At 46.8% G+C, this 10,776-nt stretch overlaps 1 protein-coding gene across 1 annotated transcript in view; it reads right to left on the reverse strand.

The window, feature by feature from the left end:
• Positions 1-10,776, reverse strand: part of IL2RG (interleukin 2 receptor subunit gamma) — a 23,091-nt gene that overhangs the window by 5,464 nt on the left and 6,851 nt on the right. Inside the window, exons 2-5 of the mRNA XM_015408927.1 lie at positions 9,396-9,486; positions 7,828-8,009; positions 5,951-6,093; positions 3,910-4,072 (exon numbers count right to left, since the gene is read on the reverse strand). Coding sequence (XP_015264413.1) covers positions 3,910-4,072; positions 5,951-6,093; positions 7,828-8,009; positions 9,396-9,486 — 579 coding nt within the window. The remainder of the gene's footprint in view (positions 1-3,909; positions 4,073-5,950; positions 6,094-7,827; positions 8,010-9,395; positions 9,487-10,776) is intronic.

Genomic DNA, 10,776 nt, shown 5'->3' on the forward strand with positions numbered 1-10,776 from the left:
GGAGGTCCAGCAGTGGGGCCAGGACACTAGAAGCCCTCCCACTGTTGCCCCCCCCCCCAAGCACCAAGAATACAGAGCATCACTTGCCCCAGCCTGAGAGTTCCTATCTATACCTTGTGGCTAATAGCCACTGATGGATTTCTGCTCCATATGATTATCCAATCCGCTCTGGAAGCTGACTTTGCTTGTAGCCACCACCACTTCTTGGGACAGTGAATTCCATGTGTTAATCATTCTTTGGGTGAAGAAGTACTTCCTTTTATCTGTTCTAACCCAACTGCTCAGCAATTTCATAGAGTGCCCACGAGTTCTTGTATTGTGAGAAAGGGAGAAAAGTACTTCTTTCTCAACCTGCTCTATCCCATGCATAATCTTATAAACCTTGATCATGTCACCCCTCAGCCATTGTTTCCCCAAGCTAAAGAGCCCCAAGCGTTAACCTTTCTTCATAGGAAAAGTGTTCCAACCCTTTTATCATTCTAGTTGCCCTTTTCTGCATTTTTTCTAGTGCTATAATATCCTTTTTGAAATGTGGTGACCAGAACTGTACACAGTACTCCAAATGAGGTCGCACCATCGATTTATACAGGGACTTGAAATGACCCCTGCCTGTACGGCACATTTTACCATACCAAATAAATGCCAAAGAGCAGTAGTCATGGGCTTGCACACCTGAAACTCCATCCAAATCTCTGAGACAGGCCTTCCCACAGATTAACTCTGATCTCACCAGTTCAACAACTCCAAAATCTTTCTAAACCCCCAGTTCAAGAAATGATGCAGAAAACACTGGCAGAAAGCCCTGTAGCAAACATTTCTGGAAGAAACCCTGATTGCACTGGAAGCCACGAGGTCTCACTATGATCCAGCCCAGTTGAGCACTTTAGCTATTTCCAGCATAGAATCTGATGCTTTCATTGCCTTCAAGCCTGAGGTAGGAGGACATCTTGCTGTTGTTGCTTGTGAGAAAGACATCCTTGCCAACAAACAATAAACAAACAGGGATTTCTGTTTCAGGGTCTTAGAGATGGATCATAAAAGTTGCACACTCTGTATAGCCCCAGCAGGTGGAGACGGTGCTTCTACCAGACAAGTCATTCAGGGTCCATGCCCTGTGAAGTTCCATGGAAGCAACTCTGCTTAGTATTTGAAACAGAGAGAAGGCAGAGTGCAGGAAATGTTAAACACACATGTGTCAAAGATGCAACCCTCCTTTCCTTTTCTAATGGAACAAATAATTTCTGATGTAGAATTCCACTTCCCATTGTTTTAAAAATAAATGGAGGTGTTCAGAGTGGTTAAATATGTATTAGTACAAAATGGGCACAGTAAAAAAGGGGGAGAGAATTTTTTTAAAGTAGCAACAGACTGCTATCTTGTTCTGCAACCAGCTCCTACCCAAAGGAAGGCTGCTTGATATTATCAGAATGTTTCAAAACCACATGAGAAAAAGCAGCACAAAAAGCAGTCCTCCATGCAATGGTCTTCACACTTCCTCCCCCAAAGTCCTTCCTTTTTTCCTTTTTTGGGGGGGGCTGTGGCTACCCACACTGGCAACCCCTTCTCATTGCCTCCTCAATTTCTGACGTTCCACTCCTTGGCCACATACTCAGATTGTTCTTCCCTTCCTGGCCTTCCTGCACACGACACTCCCACATGGTGGCTGCACAAGTTGAGTTTCCATTGCTGATCTGAACCAGACCCAGAGTAGCTAATGTTGCTGTTGCTGCTCCATCAAGGGCCAAAAGAGTGCCTGCAAAGTCAGCGGCAGGGCAAGGCAAGGCACTGAATGGCCCCTTTGAGAACTGCAAGCAGCCTTAAGGTCACCCAGCAAATCCCCTTAGCTAATACCTATCTGGTGCTGCTTGCCTCAGCTGGTGCCTTTGCAAATCTGTCCTGCATGTACACTTTGACAACATTTGCATCCCCTGCACCGCCAACTAAATGTCCCTAAAATTCAGTCTTATGGTTCTGTGCCATCTTTAGAGGCTTAGGGCAGCAACCAAGACCACAACCTAGTGCATCTTAGAGATGTGTCAGTGTATCCCCACCACCACAGCAGTGAAATGTTGCACCAGCATATCCCTGAAGCTGACACAATTCTGTCAGCATAGGGACCAGAACTGGGTGACATAAGGGGATGGGGGTCAGGGTGGATCAGGACTTAATGTACTAAGCTCACAACAACCTGAATTCCACCTCCAGCTCCAGCTTATGGTCATGCTGGAGTAAGTCAAAGTATTTCCACTGGACTCAATAAGAGGGGGAAACGACTGCTCCCTCCACTGCCTCCCACCCACTTACAAAGCCACTGAAGTCTGACTAACTCTGGAGTCAATCATCACTCATTTATATTCAGTGTACAAGTCCTGGCCAGGACACCCATAAGATGGGAAGGTCAGGTGTATGGCATGCAGGCAGCTCTCTTGGCCTAATATTATACAAACTTAAGAAGCCTCAAGAGGGAACTGTAGTGATAGGAACTTTTAATGTGGAGAAAGGACACTTTGCATAAACAACAAAGGCTGGGAGCTGGAGTAGCAGAACCCCAAGCAATGTTTTGGAGAAAGTAATATATAAATATGTTACACAGAACAGCGTCAGGGCTAGAAGAATGATCTGTGATTCAGGAGGTCAACAGTTTAAACACTGTGATGAACTCACTAGGTGACCTTAGGTGAGCCACTTTTTCTCAGCTTCACCCCAAGCAATATGGGGAGAATAAAATAACCCCACTTTACAAGGTTGTTGTAAGAGTTAAAAGATAACTAGTGGGGGATCCACAGGGATTTACAGGGAACATTTCATTTTCTTCTGTCTTCTACTCCCTATTTCCTCTTTTCATTCCCTGGTAGACCCAAAAACTCTTCTATTTTTCTGCTTCTTTCTCTTCTTCTTTCTCTCCTTCTTCTCTCTGGGCCAGCAACAGGCTCCCATTGCAGAATGTCCACCCAGTCCACCTCTGCTCCCCCTTGGCTTTTCTAAACAGACATCAAAGCTTGGAAAACTCAGCATGCACTATTGTTGTGATTGCCTATCAACCTCCAAAATGGCAACTGAGAGCTCAGTGAGCATTCTTTTCTTAAAGGAATAGGCTTTGCTTCTGCTGTTTTAGGGCATTCTTATTTTATTTAACACTGTTCTTATTGGCAATAATGATAGATAATAATAAAATCGTATTTGGGGAGTTTTAATCCCCTGATTTTTTAAAAAAGATCTCAGAATTTTCTGCATACTTGGATCTTTGTTCCAGTCTGCAAAGAATCCCCCCCCCCCCATCTATCCCTACTTCCCTTTTCTGGATCTGTTAATCCACACTGTATGGCCAGGTTCAGAATTGGATGTATGGTGTGTGAAGTGCACTGAACATTAAAAGTGCTACATTAATGCCAAGTATTACTAAGCCTAACAGAATTTTTAAACTGGTCCCCTTAGCTGTCCCTTTAATATCACTTTAATCTGCAGCAAGTTCTAGGTGACCATCCCTACCATGACAAGTTTCACCTGCCCATTCAAACACATCTACCCTCTATTAAAGGGACAAGACATTTTCCTCTAGGCCTGTTGACAACTCTACTCATAGGGATACCAGCCTCCAGGTGGGACCCAGGGTTCCCCCCAGAAGTACAGCTCATTTCAAGACTACAGAGAGCAGTTGCCCTGGAGAAAACGGATGCTGGTGGGGGGACTCCATGGCATTGTGTATCAAAGAGGTCCCTGAACTTCACAAGCTTCACCCCCAAATCTCCAGGAGATTCCCAACCTCGATCTGGCAACCATCCCCCATCCCCTACTGGTGGCCATGAGGTGTGTAGCAGCCTAGCTCCGGTGGTGCTTTTTAGAAATCAGGCTAAGATATTATTTATATTATGCACACATTTCCTTGCCCTTCAAAAAAGCTGTTCCTACCTTTGCTGGTAGAATTTCCCTCCCAAAAGACAGGGCCGGCTGGCAGACTCCAAAGGTCGGTGGTCCCACATTTATCATTTATCTTACTCCTTATGTAGAAGGTATACAGTTTCTTCGGGTCCACACTGGCCAAGATGAACTTCATCTCTTCTGTTGCTGCAGTCTGGAAGGCAACATGAAAGAGGTATGGAAAGCACCAGCTCCCTCTACCAGCCAGGTGGCTCCTACCCCATTACTTTAGAGGGGGAGCCGCTTATGTCCCCCACCTGCTCTTTGACTGACACTTGCTCTGCATCTGCAGTGCACTAGGGGTCTATGGGACAGTAATGAGGTGTCAAGATGGCAGGCAAGAATGTGACGGCCATGTGCTTTACAAGGTGCTGCAGGTTCTAAAAGGCCAAACTATTTCCTGATAAATATGGAATGGGGATATGTGAACATTAAAGAAGAAGACGAAGAAGAGATTGGATTTATACCCCACCCTTCACTACCCGAAGGAGTTTCAGAGCAGCTTACAACCCCTTTCCCTTCCCACAACAGACACCCTGTGAAGTAGGTGAGGCTGAAAGAGCTCTTTCGAGAACTGCCCGTGAGAGAATAGCTCTGAAAGGACTTGTGGATGACCCAAGGTCACACCAGCAGCTGCATGTGAAAGAGGGCAGCATCAAACCTGGTTCTCCCAGATTAGAGTCCGCACTCTTAACCACTACACCAAGATTTCTGTGTTTGTTTGGGGAATATTGAATGGCAATATTAGAGATGTACTTTTATTTTTGGAAACACCTAAAACAGAAAAACAAGCACACACACACCCCAATTTGTGTTCTGGATAAAACAAAACACACAACTGACAATTTGGGCAAAGGTTGAAGAGTGTGTAGCATTGACTTGGGGATCAATACCCAACTTAGTTGCGGCCTTTCAGCTCAGAAACAACAGATATCTAATCCTGAACTTGGCCTTTGAGTGCAGATCAAAACCTCCACACAATGGACTCAGGTACAGAAAGACAAAATGTTTCTACAGACCTGAGAAAAATCCCAGGTTTGCAGAAAAATCCCAAAAATAAAGAGAAGGGAGGAACTCAAGCAACCCCCCCCCCAAAAAAAACTATATGAAGTCTTGTGATACTATATTGTAAGATCACAGTTACGACCTGGACAGAGGTAGTTTAGAGCAGACAGTGTGTTTCCATTGCTAGAGGAGGGCTCAAGGAGGAAAGCACATCTGGAACACTTTTTGCCCCAAGCCCAGATCCCTGATTAGCTGGCTGGCACTGGCTGAGGGAGGGAGGCTTAGAGGAGAAAGCACTTATCACAATGGGAGCCCCAGGGACCAACAGGAGAGGATACAACGGGATGTTCCTTCTCGTGCAAGTATTCACAGGTCCCCTACTGGTTCTGTGTAGTAGGCTTCAGCAATAAGAACACAGGTGCTTCTGGGAAGTTAATACACTCTACTGCATTTACAAATCGGTCTCCCTCCAAGACCAAGATTCAGCCAAACTGAAATTATTCCTTACTAGGCTACAGAGTGAAAACAAGCACAGGGGGAGCCCACTGCCTTTCTGAAAGTTTTCAATCCCCATCCCCCCGACACTACTATTACCTACACTGGAGGAGTCTAGGACTGCCAACTCCAAGTTGGGAAATTCCTGGAGATTTGTGAGTAGAATTTAGGAAGAGTAGTATTAGAGGAGGCCAGGAACCTCAGCAGGGTATAAGGCTATAGACTGAGTTTACCCTCCAAAGCAGCCATTTGCTCCAAAAGAAGTGATCTCTGTTGTTTGGAGATCAGCTGCAATTCTAGAAAATCACCAGGTCGCACCTGGAGATTGACAAGTTGGAGACGTTAGTGCCAGTTGCAGCCCAGTTGGTGTTGACCACCTGGAAATTGACAAGCCCAGAGCTGGAGACGATAGTGCCAGTTGCAGCCCAGTTGGTGTTGACTGCCCATTGTGAAGGCTTCCACCTATAGTGGCAATACCATTCTTTTGCCACCCCCCAACTGTTCTCAGCAGGACAAGGAGGAGAGCCAGTACCTTTGACTTGGTGTCTGTGCTGCTGTGGTACTCCACCATATGTAACAGACAGTGTGGGGCTTTGTATGTTGAGCCCCAAGTCAAATGCAGCTGGTTGTTTCCTGAGCCCTGGATGGTGAGGTTGACAGGTGGGTTGGGTTTCACTAGAGGAGAGAAAGGTACAATGTTTAGCTTCTTAAGTAGGGTGGCCAGCTCTAAGCTGGGAAATACTTGGACATTTTGGGGATGGAGCCTGAGGAGGGCTGGTATGGGGAGGGGAGAGGCTTTAATAATGGGGTATAATGTTAAAGAGTCCACCTTCTAATGTGGCTATTTTCTCCAGGTGAACTGATCTCTGTCACCTGGAGATCAGTAACCCCAGGAGATCTCCAGCCACTACCTGAAGGCTGGCAATCCTATCCAAAGGCACCCTTGGTCATACCTCTTGATATGGCTGTTGGGAATTTCTGGGTTTCCCTTCCTACCATCTAATTCTGCTCCAACATACATTGCTTTTTTAAATGAAGCTTTTTATCCACATTCCCTCCCAAATTGCAGCAGATCTAAAATGGTGGCTTCTGCATGAAATTGTCACACTTCCGCCAACCTTCTGAGTCTCCCTTGGCTGTTCTGCAGGTCAGATTGCCAACTCTGGGTTGGGATGTTCCTGGAGATTTGGGGTGTGTGGTCTTTGGGAATGGGAGGCATCTCACTGGGGTATAATGCCATAAAAATCCACCTTCTGAAGCAGCTGTTTTCTCTTGGGGGAACTGATCTCTGTAGTTTGGAAATCACTTATAATACTGGGAGAACACCAGGCTCCACCTGGAGCTTGGCAACCCTAAAGGTGACAGGTCTGGAAGGGGGCTGATCTGCCCAGCTCTGCAATTTGGGCCCAGTTTTTCTCATCAAAAGAGCAGAGGAAGCAGTAAAGCTGTTTCTGGGTTTTACCACTTCAGACTGCTGGTGGAGTTCAGATGTTCAAATGCTCCTGCATATCAAAACAAATTCCTGCACTTGGAAACCTGATATGTCAGAAAGAACCCCTTCTCTCTTTAAAAATAAATAAAACAAAAATGGTAAAAACAAATCAAAAGCCAATAAAACCAGCTTAAGTAAAAGCACCAAACGATAAAAGCAAGCACCAACAATACCCTTAAAAAGCACCACTGCAGGGGGGGGAACTATGGGACATAAAATCTCTTTAGCAGAAACTAAACATCAAACAGCCGGCCAAAAACAACAACAGAGCAACAGATGATGTATGTGTGTGCATGCACTCATGCACCAAATGGCCAGAAAAAAAAGCAATGTTTCCATCTCAAGTGTAAGGTGTCAGGTGGACAGAGAGGGAGAGGCAGTTCAGCAGCTGAGGTGCATGTCACTACAGAGAATGCCCTGCTCCACCTCTGTCAACAGGGGCACACATCAGAGGGATTCTGAAGACATAGATCTGAATGTTGAGGCAGGAGTTGTCCTCGTTTACTACCCCCTAACATTCCAGGGGGGGGGATTCTCCTTCTTTTCCCACTTTTTGTTTTGCAATTGGGAGAAAATGAAGGATGGGGGGGTACTGTCTTAAATCAAGTAACCCTAAGCCTCTGGGGTCTGTGCCTTCATGTGCTGTACTTGGCATGGCTGGCTGGTCATGGAATAGTCACGACTATCAACCAGTATCTCTAGCAACAGCAAGCTGCTACATCTCAGCTGCTGGACTCCTACCAGAGAGCGAGAATCAAAAAAGGTCAGTTGGTAAACTTTTGGGGGATGTTTGCCTCAGGGAGCAGTGATGCTTTTAAGACATGGAGGAGAGTTTGCAGCCTTGGCAGAGGGACCCAGTACAGCAGGGCCATGATTTTGGGTCTCAGGCTGTGGTTTGGTCCTCTAGGACACCATACCTAGGTCTTGCAGTTGCATGGTGTGGCTTCTGTAGAAGTGTCTGCTGCCATTGTTGCTTGTATTGAGATAAACATTGAAGGAACGAAAAATATGAATCTGGCTGCGGTTGAACCAGCATCCCATGTTGACACCATCACTTTGGAGATAATGCTCACACTCTGCAATGGGATCTTGTTTATACCTGGGGAGAGGGAAGAGGGTTAGAGTGAATCTTCTGTTACAGGCAGCCCACAGGGATCCCCAATTATAGGGAATCAGAGTTGCCCACGGAGACAGGCCATATGGGCAGCTTTGCACTGAACAAGGCCAGGCATGCATAACCTTGTTGAACCTGTAAGCATTTTTATAATTTTAAGAAAGGGTAGTACCACAAAATGGCTGGCATGGGGGGGTTGGGTGGAGAGGCTAGTCACACAATGCCGCCCACTTTTACTGTTCCTTGCATCACTCACAGTGGAAAGAATTTGGACTAATATAGATTCTCCAGCCAGGGAGACCACCAAGGAAGACTCTGCAGAGGAAGGCAATGGCAGGCCACCTCTGCTTCTCCCTTGCCTCGAAAGCCCCTTGCTGTGACTTGACAGCACTTTACACATACACAAACACACACACACACATACACAGCTTTTTCCAGCCACAGTAACACTATTAAGGCAGGTTTCAAACTCATAAGAAAATCCGTGTCTCTGGCCAAGCTGAAGGTGCACTGCTGTGATATGCCTGACTGATATGAGCTCAATCAACAGGCAGAGTATAACCTGAAGCTCCTTGGTCTTATCCTTTCTGCTCCATTCTAGACCATTTGGATTTAACCCCCAAGGTTCAAGAAGCAAATGAGAGACAGAAGAGAACACCAGGCACTGTGGTGTCCCTCATGGGCACTGTGTTAGGGAATCGCTAAATGAGACTAACCCTCAGCTCAAAAGAACACAAATAACTTTCAGCAGGTCTGAATCTTTCTCACTATGAGACGGAGCAATCCAGAGAAAAATGTTCCAGCCACTGCCATAAGCCAATGTGCTGAGCGAGCAGAGAAGACTTTCAATGGTGGGTGTCTCTCAAAACTCAAAGAATTTGGACCGGTGAAGAGCCTTCAACCACAGAAGAACCAGGAAGAGAGAAACTCTACCTGCACTGCTGAATCTGGCAACCATACCAGGTACCTTTTTATTTCCCCCTTCTTCTTCTTCCTGGGCAAAAAGAATGGTGAAACATCCCCCTCCACATCCATCAACATCAATCACAGCCACCAAGGATCAGTTCCTCAAATGGATCTGCTGGTCCCAAATTGTGGTCACTGACACTTTGTGATCCACAGGTGCATGGCATGTTGTATCAAAGGGATGCCATATTTCCCCAGAGGACACCTGTACCATTGGCATCCTTTGTGTTATAGGGGAGGGTCTAACCCAGATGTGGAAGTGTGGCTGATGGTTGATTACAGATGAAGCTTGCTTCAGGAGCAGAAGAAATGTGGCAAACGGGTGATGGACCTGGGAAGAAGGCAATCCCAGAAGATGGGCAGGGGAGGAGGGGCCCCAAGGATGACACGGTAAAAGGAACATACCAGTAGTAGAGGGAGTAATTGGAGGCTGGTTTCTGGCTGCTGTCCCACTCACAGGTCATGTAGTCGTCATTGAAGACGATGCACTTCACCTCTGGAAAAGAGTAGACAGCCCAGCAGGGCTGAGTGAGCTTCGAAGACTCTTGTCAGAGATCCTGGACAATGCATGTTGTGCTCTACCCATCTACATCCTACTCTGCTCAGGAAGCAGCAAACAAGAAGGCAGAGGCTGTTGTCCATTCCTTGGAGCAACCCAGCCTTCCGCACTCTGGATTTGGTTAATAATCAAGGGTGGCTCAGCAGCTCCCCAGCTCAGGTTGGCTTGGTTTGCCCCCTTCCTGGCCAGCTCTAAAGTCCTCCCTCAGGCTACCTGGAACTTGCCCGCCATTTTCTTGAAAGCCTCAACAGAGGTTCCAGTTCTCTCCAGGCTGCTTGTGTTGTGAATGGGTCTTATCACACAAGGCAGTTAGTCTTAATGTTACTGTATCACGGAGGAAGCCATAGACTGAGCCAGCTCAACTCGGGAAGAAAAAAAGTTTGTCTCAGCTCAGAGGGGCCTTCCTGCACCCCAGTTATAGCATTCCCAACCTCCCTTGCAACTTTTGCTTTGGAAAACGTGCTGATTGTTTTGGTGTCTTTTTTCTTCAGTGGCCACAGTTGATGGTCAGGCACCTGCAGCAAAAAGGCATGTGGGTCTGCAGGCAGGCAATGGCAATAAATTCCTTGGGAACCCTTCTCAGCAACTTAGGGAGCATTCCCCAAGCCGGCAGGGTTGAGGACTGGTGGTGGTGGTGGGGGGACTGTGGTGCAGTGATAGAGCATCTGCGTACCACGCAGAAGGTCCCAGGTTCAGTCCCTGGCATCTCTAGTTAAAGATAGGATCAGATAGTAAGTGACATGAAAGACCTCTGCCTTAGACATCAGTAGTTACCAACCTCCAGGTGGGGCCTGGAGATCCCCTGGCATTACAACTGATCTCCATATTGCAGAGATTAGTTCCCCTGGAGAGAACAGCCGCTTCGGACAGTGGACTCCATGACATCACATTCCTGCCGAGTTCCTTCCCCTCCCCAGGCTCCATCTTCTCCAGGCTCTACCCACAAATCTCCAGGAATTTCCCAACCCAGAGCTGGCAACCCCAGTCACCTTGGAGAGTTACTGCCATTCTGAGCAGACAATACTGACCTTGTTGGACAAATGGTCTGATTCAGTATATGGCAGCTCTGTGTGTTCATGCGTAGACACTTGGGTCAATTCACACATGAATGCAAAGAAAGCCATCCACTACTGCAGCTGAACAGGCCCAAGCCTGAAGATTTGCGGATGTGCTCAGATAGAAAACCATGAGGTTCATTTCTCACCCATCCTTCTGCCTTCTCTATGA

This window comes from Gekko japonicus, unplaced genomic scaffold (assembly GCF_001447785.1).
Source record: "Gekko japonicus isolate JY-2015 unplaced genomic scaffold, Gekko_japonicus_V1.1 scaffold19, whole genome shotgun sequence".
NCBI lineage: Eukaryota > Metazoa > Chordata > Lepidosauria > Squamata > Gekkonidae > Gekko > Gekko japonicus.